The following is a 17,946-nucleotide window of genomic DNA, read 5'->3' on the forward strand; positions in this document are numbered from 1 at the left end:
AATGAAGCAGTTTAAAGACTGGCAAGTATTATTTGTGTTGGACATGTAAATCAATGTATAAATACTTAACTTTGCCTTTTGTTTCTATAGATGAAGTTTTTGTCAAACTGCATCTGTCATCTCATATGCAGAAAAAATGATGCAATGACATCTTTTTCCAACCAAAACATTTTTTACAGTGCAAATATTATTTCTGCAATAATTCCAGTCAAATGCAACATAAATTATCACAGGATATCATCAAACATCCCACTGAAATAATGTTGTTCATGAGAAAATGTCTAAGTACACAAGATATGAAGCAATCTCATTTGCACACTGATATCCAGCACCACATGTTCGTAACAGCCAACAAAATCACTTTCAGTTTTTTTTAACCATACTCTTGCATGCGTGTCACATAATATCATCTTACCCGCCAATGAAATCACTTTGTTTTTTAACCATACCTTTGCATGAGTGTCACATAAAAACCTGGTTAAACTAGTCTAAAGATCTACCTGTTCTGGTGACAGGAAGTTGCTGGACATCAGAGTAAACTCCACAGTTGACAGGTCTTCTGTTTTCATCTCTTCATCCTCATCACTGTCATCTTCTTCCTCATCTTCTTCCAGCACTTAGTAATAAAGAAAAACATTGGTACGATCTCTGAGAATTTATTTTAATTAATTTCATCCAAATTTGCTTATCCATTTTAGAGAAGAAACCGAAAATAGGTTTTTCCACTTTGTTGCTATGGATACCACATTGTTGCTACAGAGAACCATCCCAAACATAATTCTGTTAGAACATTTCCTATGAAAAATTCCTATTAGGTTTAATCAAGTTTGACTTGGCCATTCTAAAGAAGCTGAAGATGTTTGTTGACATGGTTGCAATGGAAACCAGTGCTGCTAGGAAAGTCAATCCATACAAACATCCAACAGAGCAAAACCTTAGATATATTTTTACCAAGTTTGATCAAAATTTGGTAAAGCAATCTAGCCACACCATGCTAGGAATCCCAGAACCAATTCCAACAGATTATGTCCAATGAAATAGTCCTAACACCAAGTTTGATCAAAATTTGGTCAAGCGATCTAGCCACACCATGCCAGGAATCCCAGGACCAATTCCTACAGATCATGTCCAATGAAATAGTCCTACCATCAAGTTTGATCAAAATTTGGTCAAGCAATCTAACCACACCATGCCAGGAATCCCAGAACCAATTCCAACAGATAATGTCCAATGAAATATTCCTACCACCAAGTTCAATCAAAACTGGCTCAGATGCAGAAAGGAAAAGATTTTCCACCAATTCAAACAAAGTGGCTCAGCTATTCAACAGCAAAATTTTAAAATAGGTTTTTCACCTATCTGCTAAAGAAGCAACACTTGCCAGGAATGCTACCTCTGACAAATATGTATCCAGCATCTTAAGAAACATTATCACCAGGTCTGATCAAAAATGGCTCAGCTGTTCTAAAGAAGCTTGCAAAAGGTTTTCGATTTGGTTGCTAAAGAAACCACACTATTTGGGAGGTCACTCTGGACCTAATTTTGACAGAGCATGCCCTGACAAACATTTATATCTAGTTAGAAAAAAACTGACTCTGACATTCAAGAGAAGTGGAAAATAGTTTTCCACCTGGCTGTTTTAGAAAGCATACCACCACTAGAAGAGTGACTCCAAACGAAATGTTAGTAGAACATGTGCTAAGGATAATGTACAAAGGAACACTCTTGTCAAATTTGATCCAAACAGCAGTTTTGAAAATATGTCAAAAAATAGTAAATGTGGACAAAAAGCCAGACAATGGGTGTCCTTTGAGCATGTAAGCTAAAAGTCAATACCTGAAACTTCCTTAAGTTCCTTAAATTCAGGGTAATACTGAGAGAAAAAAATTGTAAGGCAATGGCACATGAAACTTAACCAACAATGTTACTATACGGGGTAAAAAATTAACTTGATTAAACATGTTTGAAACAAGCAATTCAAGTGAATGTATTTCTCAGGAGGGAACCATGATAGCTCAGTTGGAAGACATGAATTCCAAGGGTTGCAGGTTCAAAAGTAGATATTAAGGCCAGCCCAGTTTAGCTGTCTTGGTCTGTATTTGGAAAGGCACATAGCTCCCATTTCCTTAGCACAATATATCCGATAATGTGTTAAAAGTGCTGTTAGAACCAACAAATAAAAATGTAAAACATTTTTAAAAAGAAGATTTATTAAGATCATACCTTATTGTTCCTTTCAAAGGAATGACATAATGACACTAACTTATATTTGTAATCTATCCAAAGAAAAAGCTGTGTAGGTCCCCTATATGATGGTGTTAAACATACAAGATCATGTTGTACTCATGCTTACATGACTGATGTACAACAGCATTTGCTTGAGAATGTACAACACTGTCTCGCTATACTGCTTCGTAAAGGCATGAGTAAAGTTTTATTGTAAATGAGAAAAAAATCTAGCTAAGTTGGCATCTTCCATCATTTCTTGAAAACTATATAAAAATGCAATAAAACCTGTATTTAAAGGACACTCCATTTACAAGACATCATTTACATATATTTGTCCTTTTTATAAACGTCACACACATATTCAAACTAATGTGTAAACCAGTCACAGTAATATACAAAAGCATGTATGTGTAGCTACACTGTTCTGTTATGCCATGTACTATGAATATGTAAAATGTACAGTATAACTTTTTTATCTTTTTTTTATTTTGATTATTCCATGTATATAATTAGTACAAATGATCAAAGAGATCTGCTGTATTATCTTTTCGCACATACCATCTATAAGTAAAAATCGCTTAATTTGATAAAAATATGGCTCAGTATTACTATCCGAAAAGTCATAATGGGTAATGTGTTGAAATAAATACAAGTGTAACAACCTGTATTAAGTAGATGTCAGTTAATTACAATGGTGTTCAAAATGAAGATTATGGACTATCTATGTGGCTCAAAGGTAGACCTGAGACCCCCATATCACTTTCATCTAACTTTTTCAGTATGATGATTATTTAAACATTTTGACTTGATGCAATCAACAGTAGGCAAGACAGTAAAGTTTAAATGTACATGTCAAAATATTCCTCACAAAAAGTGAGAAAATTGCCATGTACATCATAAGTAGTTTTAATCACTCAAATCTGTGTAACATCACTGGGGAAACCCAGCATTGTGAAATCACCGTTGTTATGCCTTTTTTGCACGTGAAGTTTTTCTGTCTAGTTTTCGGCTTAAATGCATTATGCAGCATAAGAATGATATGTCACTGGTGGATGTAGCATTATGTGTATAATAATCTCAACATAATGAAAAACAGAAAATCACAAACTATCAACTTCTTTATCAGTTAAACATAAATGAAAATGCAATGTATCAAATCATACCTTCTGCATAAGAGTGAGTGAAAAAGCAAGAGAGTGAGAGGCAATATAAGACTGTACACACAACAGAATAGACATGTAAATCTGTGCTTGTAGTATCACAATATATGCAGTTCCCACACACAAACTAACACTATGTTGACAATACTGTATACTGGAAGAGGAAGTTTCATGTAGATTTACTATTCAAAAAAAGCAAGAACAAATTCTCTTAGTACAACATGGTTCTCTTCATAACCTTGTTAAATTATGGTTATCTTCTCAAGCATATCGGTGGAAAATGCATTGATAATGAAGTCCCATTTTTGGGAAGGACATTCACACATATTTTTAAAAAACAAAAGTAAACAACACAGATTCACATAGAGTGAGAGATAGTTGTTGTTGTTGTTGTTGTGCGGTTTAACGCCATTTTTCAGCACACGATAGGCTATGCATGGCGGCCAGTATTAATGGTGGAGGAAGAACCCGGGAAAACTCCAGGAAGAACCACCAACCCACAAGAAGCTAGTGGCAAGCTTTCTCACATACCCACATTGGCCGAATCCTATACTCGAACCCACACAGACAGAGGTGAGATGGCAGTGATCCGTAACGGAGTGCGCTTTAGACCACTTGGCCACTCGGGGCCCCGTGAGAGATAGTAGATCATTGGCAGTTACTAAAAATGCACAGAAAGAATACATAATTAAGATCAATGAATTTAATTTTGTATCTTTTCCCAGTCATGAATAAATTAAAATAATTAAATTCACTTGTGAAGAGAACCATACTTTACCAAGATTATGAAAAGAACCGTGTTCTACTAAGAGAATTTGTTCATATGAATCAATATGCTGGCACACTATGGAGTAACCAAATAGCACATATCAAGCCCTTTTCTTACTAACAAAAAACATTCCACCAAAGATCTTTACAAACTGACTGTCTTGAATCAGGAAAATTTCAAATATTAAAAACTGCTGCATAATTACAAAAGAAAAGGCAAAGATCATACTTGGGCACAAAACTATCAACTATCTGAAATAATTTTATTTGAAGGTGTTTATGATGGTGCTGATGACATGGAATGGTGGGTGGGTTAATAAATATGAACCTCAAATTGAACATGCATTTATTATTTTTATTTTCTTGTATACTAGATATCCTTGCTTTTAACTGCAAACTGCACAGATCCAGGTCTGCTGTCATATAAAGTTACCAGCATATCTGGGTCAGTGCATTTAGTTAAAGAGTAATCAGTAGAACAAACAACATGGACCCTGATCTGTAGGCACATTATGCATAGGCATATCAGGAACTTCGATGTTAGCAGTTTGACTGCTTATAAGTGAGTATATATGGTAAATTGTATTCACATGTTAAATTTAATTAACTAAATTAAGTTTGAATCAAAATGGAAGAATCAATATTTTTAAAACTTGTGCTGTTACAGGCATACTTAATTTTAATGACAGAGATTGACTTTACATGTTGTGATTATCTAGTTTGGAAATTTGTACTTTGTAGCATGTATTTTATATACCTAGAACAATATGTAACTTTCTAACAAATAAAGTCAATCTGACATTAATTTTTCTGGATTTTAATGACCATATTTTTTGCTTCTACTGTGTATTTGATTTCAATAAGTTACATTTACTTCAAGTGGTTTAATATCTGCTAAGAAGATTTTGAGTCTGAGCTTGGGTTGTGTGCCCTTTAGGATCTAATAATAAGGGTCATAGTTCATCTAGAGTTTGGTTTGGTATGGCGTTTTGCCACAAAGCAAAAGATGATGCTTCTTTAGTGCCAAGGTAAGTACAGTGCAGTGCATACACCATGGAGATTGTCCTAGCTGATTCATTGGTAGGATTTAAATCTGTACCTTTTCAGTAGCAACTTCAGCATGCTAAGAACTGAGCTACCAGCGCTATGCCAAAGTTCTTACCTTTTGCTCTTGAAGTTCGACTGTAAAACAGATTCATTAAGCTCCAAGAGGACTTCTTTTCTTCCACTTTTGGGGGAGCTTTTTTCTTAGTCTGGTTCCCCTCTGTAGCCAGTATATATCTGATAGTACCTGTGATAACAGGAGGCCAGTCCATCATGGATGTGCGTAGATAAGTCCAACGTGATTTCAGTGGACCCAAATACCAGTAACTGCAGAAAGATTAAATTAATCCTCATCAGTGATTGTTTAGGTGTGATGTAGGGTATAGTCTTTCCAGTAACCTGTTGTGAAACTGCATGGATAAAAGTAGAGCTACTTCGAAAGGAAACAGTAGTGATAAAGTAGGGGAAAACAGGTACATTTTATGAAGAAAAAAGCATGAAATTGATATGAATTACTAAAAAAACTTAAACATTAATTTATCGTTGTGAACTTGAAGAAAATCATGATCCTACATATTTAGTCCAGGATTCCTCTATGTTAAATGGCCAGCTCAACAGGACCTAATTTTTATGTAAATTCACCATGCTATGATTATTCATGCACTGTATATTGTTTTCAACAAACAATTGCAAATTAAACGAGATGGTAGACCATTTTAGAAAAAGGAGGAAAATATACAGTCTGTCAAAAAAGTAGGAAAAAATAGCAAAAATTGGAATAACTGTCGGCTATTGGAAAGATTAAACTGGGCAGCATAAAATTCGCTTGAATATTTTTAAGGCATCACCTCCACTACACTATTTGAATGCCTAAATCAGCAGAATTACTCCCACACGTGGTACTAAATTATCCTATGCTATCAGCAAATAAAATTATATCTGAGTAAAATTACCAGAAGTTACGACTTAACATGGAAAATCATTTCCAGTTCAAATGTATCTTGTTTTTATAATTTACCATTAATTTCTCTTGGTACACCCATACTTGATGACAGCCCATCTCCTGCTGTTTTTTAAGTAATTTTTATTCAAAAAAGCTGCTGGAGTTGCTCATCCCTATCCACTTATCACAGAAGAAATGTTCTGTGTGAAGATATTAAGCTGCCATTTCAGGCAAATCACAAGGTACGCAATGGCTAGTTTTAAAAGAAAAACTGAAGAATAAATTGAGTCAGTGGTCGATTGGCCTTACTGACACGGCAAAGCACACTCATGTTATAAGAGAATGAAAACCCAGCAAAGCTCCATCAGACTTGATACATGTAGTTATCCATTCTGGCAACATGGTGCTTCAATTAATCCAATTTTTGGCTGATCCAAATCAACACAGCTTGCCCCCAAACATTTCTAATATTATATGCCAATAAAAACTCAATACTCTTGATATAATGGACATCCTTTCCCAATCCATGAATTTTAGTAGTGATGAAAGCTACATCTTTTTACGAATGATAAAAATTTATACCCACAAAAATAATTCACAGTGCTCTGTGTTTCTAAATGAGGCAATTCTTGTAATAGATGCATATTTTACACGGCTATAGAGCCAGTTCTCATAAATAATAAAAAATTCTGGCAAAGATATACTCAATGTTGAAGACATTTGCTGTTATTTATTTTACAAACTAGTTGCTACTATATCAATTTGTGGCAAGGTCTACAAATTTAAATCATAAGTTAAAATATTTCCTAAGCAAAAGGGGAAAGAATGTAAGCTAAAATACAAATGTAAATATTTATGCAGAATTTATGTGCGCAGTCACTTACATATAATGTTTTTGGTCATATTCAACTAATTACAGAACCAATCAGCTTGTGTTAGTATACATGTATCTCACATATAAAAAAAATAAGTGAATGCAATTGATGAATAATTTGATGTCATGCATGCCAATATTTTCCTAATCAAGAAAAATGATAAACAGTACAATTACCAGGGAAACTATTTGATTTAGGTTCTTCAATTCCACATACCACAATTTGTAAACACGTGGACCAAACTATAAATAAAGGGGAATCCCCTAGCAACAAACTGCCATTGTACCAGTAAGAAGAATAGAAATCTCAAAAAGTTATATTCAGTTCTAAATATTAAAAGCTATGTATAGCCAATTGCAAATTACAACTAAAATTGTAATAACATAATTTATTTCAAGAAACATTACCATTATGGTGTATGGGAAACGAAGTAAGTTTATATACAAATGAAAATAAAAGCAATTAAATATAACAATAGTTTAATTAGAATGTAATATAGTTTAATCAGAATTTAATATACCTCTTTTTCCTTTGTTCTGCATCTCTGAAGGCCCCTGTCTCCATCCCTGTCAAGGAATATATTGTCCTGCCATCTTCTCCCTGTAAATAAGACAAGTATTTCTTGAAGGGTGATTACTGATGCATGATGGTAAATATTAATTTATGATTCTTGCATTGTACCTAGACAATAATGGCCTTGACACCTGACTCAATCAGCAGTTAAGACTTTGTGTGTGTGTGTGATTTGGGTTTTGAACATAGCTTTAACAATTTTTAAGTCGTATCTCTACGACGTCTGCAGTGTGGCAGTTTATAGTGATGTCTAGCACTGGGGCATCATGCTGCAGACATGTAGCATGATGTCCCACCCAGTCACATTATCCTCAAACCAAGCCAACCAGTCTTAACACTAACCTCTTAATGCTGAATGCCTAGCAAGGCAGCTGTTAAGTACCATTTTTTTAAGTCTTTGGTACGACTCAGCCACGGTTTGAACCTGTGACCTCCTCTATCCAAGTTAGATGCTCTAACCACTAGGCAACTGGAGCGGTCTAAGACTGTTAAAAGTGGAACATGTAACGTCCTTAATATCATCCACTATTGCATTATAGCATGTAACATCAACAGTCAATGCCACGTTGCTGTTACCATCTATGTTGATGCAAAAGGTAAATTTTTTTTTACATTAAGTAGGTACATCCAAAATCTGGAGTAAATATTTCTTTGATAATACTTACCTGATTGTAATACATTAACAAAACATAAACTAACTCATAAATCCAGCCCTCCAAACCTAAAAAGACTTTTGCTACAAAATTTTGCTTGCTTTAGCCACAACACTGCTAAAAGGTCATCTCAGTGCTCAGGCAGAAATAGGATAATAGTAGTCTCCCCTTGGATAGAGGAACTAGCAACACATTCCATAATCATTAGCTACTAGTAAACTGAATGAGAGATAACTGGGGTGAAAGGACCATGCAGTGTTGATCAGCTGCTTCTGTCTATATAGTGTGTCCACTAGAAACTTGACCTTACCTGGGGGAGGTAAAGCCATCTCTTACATTGTTGTGAACCAACTGTTTCATGTTTCCACTCTATGGGCACATTTTAGAAGGGTTTTGACAATCCCAAGTCCACCATGTTGACAGCTGCGACCTCAGTGTAAAAGGCCAGTGTGCAAATTTTGTAGAAATGTGAGCTGATGTTCAATGGAATTTGTTGTTGCAGAAATAAAGACTTGTTGACACCTGGATCTTGAAACTGTCTTCAGAACAGTGGAACTCAACCAGATAATACATTCTAAAGGTGTTTGGAAGAAACCTGATCCTTTTTGCTACGAGACTGACACATGCTGGAATTTTGTTAGAGGCCACTGATGAAGCAGGAGGAGGTAGAGATCAGAAGACTTATTCAATTGATCCCTGAACATCATTGGACTGAAAAAAGATGATGATCTTCTGAACATGTGTCTTCAAAAAATGTGGTGGCAAAGTAACTACAACTGAGCTGGCAAAACAGGCTGTTGGAGAGAGTGAACGAAGCTGAAAGTACACACATGATGGGACATGGGATCTTCAGGCATTAGCTGCAAGTGTCATGAAAGGTCAAAGACAGTTGCCTGGGAATAAGGAACTAAAAGGTATCAATACTGGGTTGCAACACTGTCAGGATGAACTTGTCTAGTGCCGGTCCATGACACTACTGTGAGTCCAGTATTATATGGTGTGAGATAATGGTTGATCTCACTTGGTGTGAGACATGTAGAGTGTCCATGACAAAACAAGGGTAACCAGGTGGTGATAGTGTATTCTTGGAAGAGAGATCACCATCCCCAGTCCCTGTGGTTGATGACATTGGTCATGACTGTACCAAAGCTGGAATCATGTTCCAGGACCAGCTGACATCTGTTGCCAAAACATAGTAATGGTTATCAATGGAATGATCACCACTGCCAGTACTATCATTTGTATGTGGTAATGGAAGGTACAGGTAGGCCATTGTACCACAGCATTTCTGGCCCAGTAGTCTGTAATACGAAATAATTCTATGGTTGTGGATTATAAGGGAACACCATGATGGCAAAGATTATTGGATCTTTTCCTAAATAGATGAACTTTCCACCTCTAATGAACTGGTTGTGAGGAAGCTGGAATTGGTGGAAATAATGATGTTGTCCACATCGCTGTGTGTGCATTTCTGAACTCTCTTCAGATCTTAGAAAGCAAACAACACATGTACAATTCAAAGTGAACCCAATACAAGTTATATAGGTTGGGTAATTTCCCATCATCCAGCCTGACTTGCTTGCAGACCCCACATTTAATCCTGTTTGTTGCTGCCAATGGCTGTAATTCATTACAGTAAAATAATAACAAATAAAGGTAAAATAATAGCTAGTGCAGAAAAAATAATTGCTAAAACAGGTTAATACAGGTAAAATAATAGCTAATACAGGTAAAAAAAAAGCCAATGTTACACTGTGCTTATCATGAGGAAGACACTTTGAATCAAGATAATTGCCACAGGAAATCAAATTATTAAGAATACTGATGGCTGGGATGATTCAAGTCATTATGTTGCATAAGATCAAATGGAAGAATTATAATTCCAAAGATATTGCTATTTACAATGAAAAAATACTGCTCTCAATATTATTTATAATATTTTTCTAAATTGTCTTCTATTTATTTGTCAATAGAGGATTTTTATTTTAGCCTTACAGGAAGGGTTACTGCAGTGATTTCCTTTAAAAAGCATTATCTACTATTGTTTCAAGAATAGCCATCAGTCGAACAATATCCAAGGGAAATAAGTATGATAAAGTCCAATTATTTACCTAATCTGAATTGCCCCCATTTACATAAAATTTACCTGCAAGACCAGTGCATCCATACTTTATTAAGTTTATTAAGGCCATAAAGTTTGTTACTATTTTTAGTAATTCAAACCATATTTGGCAAAAGAGAATGGAAACCTTGCCATAAGGCATGGAGGGATTGCATCCCTCAAAGCCACATACAGCACATAAAACCAGCAGTAGTCTACTGGCCAGAAGCTAGTAAATATCCTGTCTGACTAGTAGTTTTCATATTTTCAATAGTCCTGTGGTTAGTATAGTTTCATTTGTTGCCAGTTAGCTAAAGAAGAATGACTATCAAAGACTACTGGCAGGACTAGTCAATTTCTTGAGCTACTAGTCCTTCTGGTTACAAAGACATTTATATTAAATTCTAGGCCTGTAAATCCTTAGACAATCAACAGAAATAAATTACTTGACATAATTTACTCAATTTCTGGAAACTGATACGCATTGTAAGCACTACACAATAGGGCATGCAATCAAGATGGCAATAATTTGACATCAGGTAATGTAAATGAAGAAGACAATCTATAAGCAATAATAAATGAATAGGTTGCTCTTCATTTTGTTGCAGAAGACCAAGTAAAATTCAAGTCAAGAATAAAAGAAATCAAAAGTACAATCCACACTCATCAGAATACCTACATTTGTCTGCATAAAAAACTGCATGATACGCAGACTAAGGATTTTGACATCAATGATCATTATGAACGGGTACAGAGAGATCATCAATGTGACATTATAACAAGATTCTATAGTACATGGGTTCTGAAATCCATGATCATTTTGAACAGGTACAAGGAGATCGTCAATTTGATCATCATGATTAAGTACAGACAGATTGTCAATGTGACATCAACAATCATTATGAACAAGTACAGACAGACTGTCAATGTGACATTAAAGTTCATTATGAACAAGTACAGATTGTCAATGTGACATTAAAGTTCATTACGAACAAGTACAGACAGCTTGTCAATGTGACATTAAAGTTCTTAATGAACAAATACATACAGATTGTCAATGTGACATCAACCATCATTATGAACAAGTACAGACAGACTGTCAACCTGAGAAAGATCGTTATGAATATGTACAGACAGACTGTCAACCTGACAAAGATCATTATGAACATGTACAGACTGTCAACCTGACAAAGATCATTATGAACAAGTACAGACAGATTGTCAACCTGACAAAGATCATTATGAATATGTACAGACAGTCAACCTGACAAAGATCATTATGAACATGTACAGACTGTCAACCTGACAAAGATCATTACGAACATGTACAGACAGATTGTCAACCTGACAAAGATCATTATGAATATGTACAGACAGTCAACCTGACAAAAATCATTATGAACATGTACAGACTGTCAACCTGACAAAGATCATTATGAACATGTACAGACTGTCAACCTGACAAAGATCATTATGAACATGTACAGACAGATTGTCAACCTGACAAAGATCATTATGAATATGTACAGACAGACTGTCAACCTGACAAAAATCATTATGAACATGTACAGACTGTCAACCTGACAAAGATCATTATGAACAAGTACAGACAGATTGTCAACCTGACAAAGATCATTATGAACAGATATTGACAGACTGTCAATGTGAAGAATGATATATTTTATTCAAACAATTATTTATATAAAGTTAAACATTATTTAAATATAATCATTTATAATTTCAAAAACATAAATATTCAATCCTGTCATTTGATTGGTTCAAACTGATTACACTATATGAGATGAGGCTGATGTCCCTTAAATTAAAAACTGGAATTATCTTTTCTATTCTCGACTTCTTTAGGAAGTTTTTTTTAAATATTATGTTATACGATGTATATTCAACTCAATCAACAGCTGTCAATCACTGTAATTACTGAAATTAAATATGCAAAGTTTATTTGACACAAGCCCTTTAATCCCAAAATCTCAGGTGTCTCTGAAATTTTGTAATGATTTCTTTTTCTCTTCATATAACACATGAATAGTGTGTTCTTTATGTTAACATAACTATATTTATTATTTTTATATATGTAACAACAGCTCTTGACATCACAAATGATGTCATAACATCATGCAACGGAATGGCTTATTGACCAAGGCAACTGAATGTATCTGAAAGTAATTTCACTAAATAATTCTACAGAAAGATGTAAAAATCAGTATTTTTCATCATGTAATAAGCAGAATCTGATATTTGTGCCAATTTCACATGAAATATATGAAACTCATCAAAACATTTCAGTCATTTGCTCACCAAGGTTCACAAAAGATAATTAATCAATTCAATTCATAAATTTCACTTTAAATGGGAACTTCCAGTATCAAGATGGAAGCCAAACATTTTTAGGTGCAATTACTTTTGAAAGACTTATTATAAGACTGAGGGTACTTTAAAGCCCAGAGGAATCAAATGACCTTTTATTGATGCCTAATAGTATAGAAAATTGTATTTATCTACTTGTGGACATGGGTAGATGGGTGTGACAGTATGACATTAAATTGTATAGCTTGAAAATGCATTCTAGGCAATTTTCTGATGATAAATGATGGTTACAGTATATATGCATGGCATTCTAAGAAGTGTAGACTGTATTATGGACATAATACTCTGTCACTAAATGTACTTTGCAAAAATGTATTTGAACAAGAGGCCAAAGTGGAAATAAGATCACTCATCAGACCAATCTGTCTAACAGCCAAATAAAAGATAATTGTTTTGTAGAAACCTAGGTCAGTAGGATGCTTTCTAGAAGAAAATTTCTTAATACTGTTGACTGCACAGGCAATGAAACAATCGTTTCAAGGTTTCTCTACTTTTGGTATCTTTGATATCACTTTCAGCATCATTTATCTAATACTGAAATATTAAAATGCTAGAATCCTGTATGTCAAAGTGGATACAATTTTGTTCAGTAGAGGTCTTTTTTAATATAGAAACCTGTTTAAATGTTTTTCTATTTTTATATACAGTGGCCATATTTGAAGACTGATTAATATCATTTGTAAAACCTGAAGGTCATGCTGCTAGGATCCTTTCTGTCATATTTATCCAGTTCAATTGAGTATTTTTAAAAGAAAATATTATTAAATGCTGTTTCATTTTTATAACAGCAAATATATTTAATGATGGATTGGCATCATTTGCATGAAATTTACAAGCTCTTCATGCCAGGATGCTTTTCTATCAAATCTGCTCAAATTTTTAAAGATTGGCTTTTTAGAAAAGAAATTGTATAAAGGGTTTTCTGTTCTTGGCCATTTTTGATGGGGATTTTCTTGGCACAATTTGTACAAACCTATAAGGCCTTTATGTCAGAATGCTGTCAAATTTGGTTAAATTCTGCCTTGCTGTGTCTGAGAAGTCATTAAAAGGATTTCTATTTTTTTAAAACAGACACATCTGATAACAAATTGGCATCCTTCGTAGAATCTGAAAAGCTTTTACTACAGGAAGCTTTCAGTAAAATTTGATCAAATTCTGTCTAGTGATTTTTAGAGGAGTTTAAGGGTTTTTCTATTTTTAGTAACAGTGGCCATATCTGAAGGCAGATCAGTATCATTGGTATAAATTTTAAAGAGCTTCATGCCCGAATGCTTTCTGTCAACATCAGCCAAATTCTGCTGAGTAGTGTTAAAGAGGCTATTTCAAGGTTTTCATAATTTTAATAACAGCAACCACATCTTGTAGCAGACTGGCATGATTTTCATATACACCACTCCCTCGATAACTCGCACCCTGATAATTCACAAACCCGCTTATAACACGGGGTCAGGCGTGGATCCCATTTTTTAAACCAGAAAATACAAAAGAAAAAACGTTTATCTCTATTTGTTGAACTTGAAGAAAATCACAATCAAAATTAGTTCTTGTTGTTGTTGTTGTGATTTGGATTTTTAACATAGCTTTAACAATTTTTCACTCATATCGCTACGATGTCTGCAATGTGGCAGTTTATAGTGATGTCTAGCACTGGGGCATCATGCCGCAGACATGCAGCATGATGTCCCACCCATTCACATTATCCTGAAACCGGGCCGACCAGTCCTAACACTAACCTCTTAATGCTGAGCGTCAAGCGAGGCAGCTGTTAGTACCATTTTTGTAAGTCTTTGGTATGACTCGGCCAGGGATCGAACACACAACCTCTCAAAATTAGTAATGGAAACTATGATATATCGCTTGTTTTATCATCGAAAATGGTTGACAGGACCTGGAAATTTTAATCAACATTATGAAATATCAAACTTTAAAAAGAAATCATATAATTTGTTAAATTTTCTTTCCAAACAACATTCTTAGTACACCGTAATTAACAATATTAAAGAAATTTAGATCAATGAAAATGTCACTTATGCCTAGTGAAGGCAGAATTTTAAGAAATAAATACCAATGAAATAATTTTGTTATCAATAGAAAGCAAATTTTTTGTAAATTATGTATCTCCGAGAATACTTACCCGATCACATTAACGTTAGGGATATAAGCCTGCTACCTCTCAAATCCAGCCCTACTAAAAGACGAAAATTCGTCTTTTCTGTCTATCTGATATAGACCAATGGGCAATAACTCTTGCCCCTTACCTCCCCTTGCCACTGCCAGGTGTCACTAGTTTTTTTTAAAGCTGAGCGATATATATTATACGAGGATGCTCGCATAGCGGGGTGGTTGGGAGGGTTTTTAAGTAATGTGATTGGGTAAGTATTGTTGGAGAAACACAATTTACTAAAAATTTGCTTTCTCCTTCAAATACGTTCCCCCATCATATTAACGTTAGGAGAATAGGTAATAGGAGGAGGGAATGCTGAGCATCCTACCTCTACCCCGGGTACCTTCTAGGGAATGATGGCTGGATTCCCCATTTGAAAGATAACCCGTTCTCCTAATTTCATCAGCAGCACAGCCTAGGGTCCCGTGATATGTGACCCCTATATACGGTTAAGAAGACAGTTATTGAAATCTTCTTACCTACAAAATTTCACTGGCGAATCCAGCAAAGCTGATAGGCTGTGCTGATTGTTTTAAATGGGTCTGTTGGTCATCTGGGCTGCCGACACCGGACCTACCAGATTCAAGGTTTGCCTCTGTGAAGCCAAATCTCTGAGATAAAAACTGGAGAAGGTTGCTGAAATCCACGTCCTGTTGGAAACGGACTCGACGAGTTCGACGATCCGGATTACGTGAGCGCGAGGAAGCCGTACCAGATTCAGATCAGTGAGAAACTCCATACCCACATGGACAAAACGCTGGGATGGATGGAAATCGGACTTTTTCCAGTTCATGAGAAAGCCTAGATGATCTAAAAGTGCTAAAAGATCGTTTCTGCCTTTGAGCAGAATAGAACTTACCACATGTTTCTGGAGGATGTCGTTCAAGTACACTGCCGTCCCTGTAGACGAAGTCGAGTGGAACAGGGTGACGACGCAACCCATAACCTTGGTAAAAGCCCAAGGGCTGATGTTGAGGCCAAAGGGTAGGACCTGGAACTGATAAACCACGTTGCGGTAAGCGAATCGGAGAAATTTCTGTGACGCGGGATGGATAGGGACATGAAAATATGCGTCGGTCATATCTAGACTTACGGCATATTCATCCCGCCAGATGGAAAGACGGATTGATCTTGCAGTTTCCATCTTGAATTTCGGTGGTAAAATGTATTGGTTGAGGCGACTCAGGTCGATGATCGGCCTCAACTTGCCATTTGCCTTCTGGATAAGAAACAGCCTGGAATAAAACCCTGGCGATTGCGTTTTTTTATTCTTTTTTTCAATCTCCACCGCCTGTTTTTCTATGAGCGACTGTATCTCCTGTTGAAGAAAGGTATCCTTCTCCCGATCTGATGGTACGTCCGTGAAGAGGGGAGAGGAGGACAGGGGAGGGAGTTGGATAAATGAAATCCGAAGCCCCTCCGAAATGACCTGGATCACCCAATTGTTCTGAGGAAAAAAGTGGTCCAGTGGTCCTGAAATTGCAGGTGGCGGCCGCCCACAGGTAGGCTGTCCGCGGGTGGTGGGGAGGGTATGTCAACTTTTAGAATTAGGAGGCTTGAAGATGGAGAAACTTTGTTTCTTACCGCCTCTGTATGGTTGCCTCCTAGCTTGATTAGACTGTTGTCTCCTGGCATTGGGTTGGGATCTATACTGTACATTTGATTGTAAGGATCCCTTGTCCCTGGTCTGCCAATCATCCCTCCGCTGTGGCAGGGGATTTTTTTTTCTTTCTAAACACCTGCGAGGGTTGGGCGGTGAGTTGGAGGGGCAGTTCCTGAGCTGCCTGCTTCCGAACTTCTTCAATTTTCTCTCCAAAGAGTAAAGGTGACCCAAACAGAGTCATCCATAAAGCCAGAGTATGATGCGGCTTGAGCGACGTGGACCGCGGACATGCGTCACGTCATATCAGGTCTAAGTTGGCAGAAGCAGTCAATGCATTAGCCATGGAATGGCGAGCTGCCCTGTTAATAACTCTAGCAATCCGGGCCGTCGCTTCCCAAGCGTGGTCATTGTCAATATTTCTGCGAGTTGGAAAATGGCTAATGAAGCCAAGTCTAACATTGAAGACGTAGCGACTACGTTCCGGACTAGCTTTGACGTGGCATGGAACACATTTTTGTCTACTTTGTAAAACAGTGGAGTGGACATGTGAACTGCTGCCATATTTTTGTCCAGGGCCGGAAGATCCATACTGAAGGCATCTGAATGAGTTTTTTTTACCAGCGACACATCGCTGGTACTTGACTTTCTGAAAAGAACACCTTAGCATTCCCCGGATCACCTATTTGTCCTGATAGACAATCACTGATCTCCTTAATTTTTGCCGACTGGGGAAGGAGCCAGAAGGACGGCGTCTCTTCCTCTCCATCAAGATCTACAGACGCTTTAACTTTGTAGTCGTGAGTGGCGGTAGGAGGTGGAGGGCATACTGAAGTTGCCAACACCCTATAAATTTCTTCCACTGCCGCCTTGAAGGCAAACTCAGTCCGCTCCATGGTTGGATCTGTGTACGGCTGATTTGCAGGAGTTTTGTCACCCTCACTGTGTGCCAAATTGTGTTCTGGAATAGCTTGCATTTCTGGATAGAGCATACTAGGTGGCATAGATGACGCGATTCCGTCATCCTTGACACTGTCACTAACTCTCCCTTGTGGATAAGCTGTGAATATATGGCTTGCCAACCCTGCCGGCTGGTTTGTCTGGCTTGTGGTCGGCCTGAATGTTGGCGACAGTCCTGTTATCACCGGTACCAGCTGCTCCAATGGCCTGGCTGGACGGACATGTTGCCAGCGGTACAGCTTGACGGACGGATTTATCACTAAGATCACTGTAAATCATATTTGGTCGGTGACATAAAAGTTGTATAATGAAATGGATCCAATGGATCCGGTAAAAACCCCATGCATCCTGACTTACAGGCCCGAAGGCCATGCTCGGACATGCGGGGAGACTTACGCCCACTGGGCAGCCTAAAATTGGGGGAACATTCCCCCAAAGAATCAGAAAAAGCTGTGGAAGCGAGTGAGGGAAATAAGGGTAGTGTCTGGCCT

At 36.7% G+C, this 17,946-nt stretch overlaps 1 protein-coding gene across 1 annotated transcript in view; it reads right to left on the reverse strand.

Moving 5' to 3' along the window:
• The window catches only part of LOC149797713 (acylglycerol kinase, mitochondrial-like), a 56,838-nt gene that overhangs the window by 6,386 nt on the left and 32,506 nt on the right, over window positions 1-17,946 (reverse strand). The window contains exons 9-11 of the mRNA XM_089962649.1: window positions 7,540-7,619; window positions 5,320-5,528; window positions 501-616 (exon numbers count right to left, since the gene is read on the reverse strand). Coding sequence (XP_089818775.1) covers window positions 501-616; window positions 5,320-5,528; window positions 7,540-7,619 — 405 coding nt within the window. The remainder of the gene's footprint in view (window positions 1-500; window positions 617-5,319; window positions 5,529-7,539; window positions 7,620-17,946) is intronic.

The sequence above is a fragment of the Sinohyriopsis cumingii genome, chromosome 6 (assembly GCF_028554795.1).
Source record: "Sinohyriopsis cumingii isolate HCF-2022 chromosome 6, ASM2855479v2, whole genome shotgun sequence".
In the NCBI taxonomy this organism is placed as follows: domain Eukaryota; kingdom Metazoa; phylum Mollusca; class Bivalvia; order Unionida; family Unionidae; genus Sinohyriopsis; species Sinohyriopsis cumingii.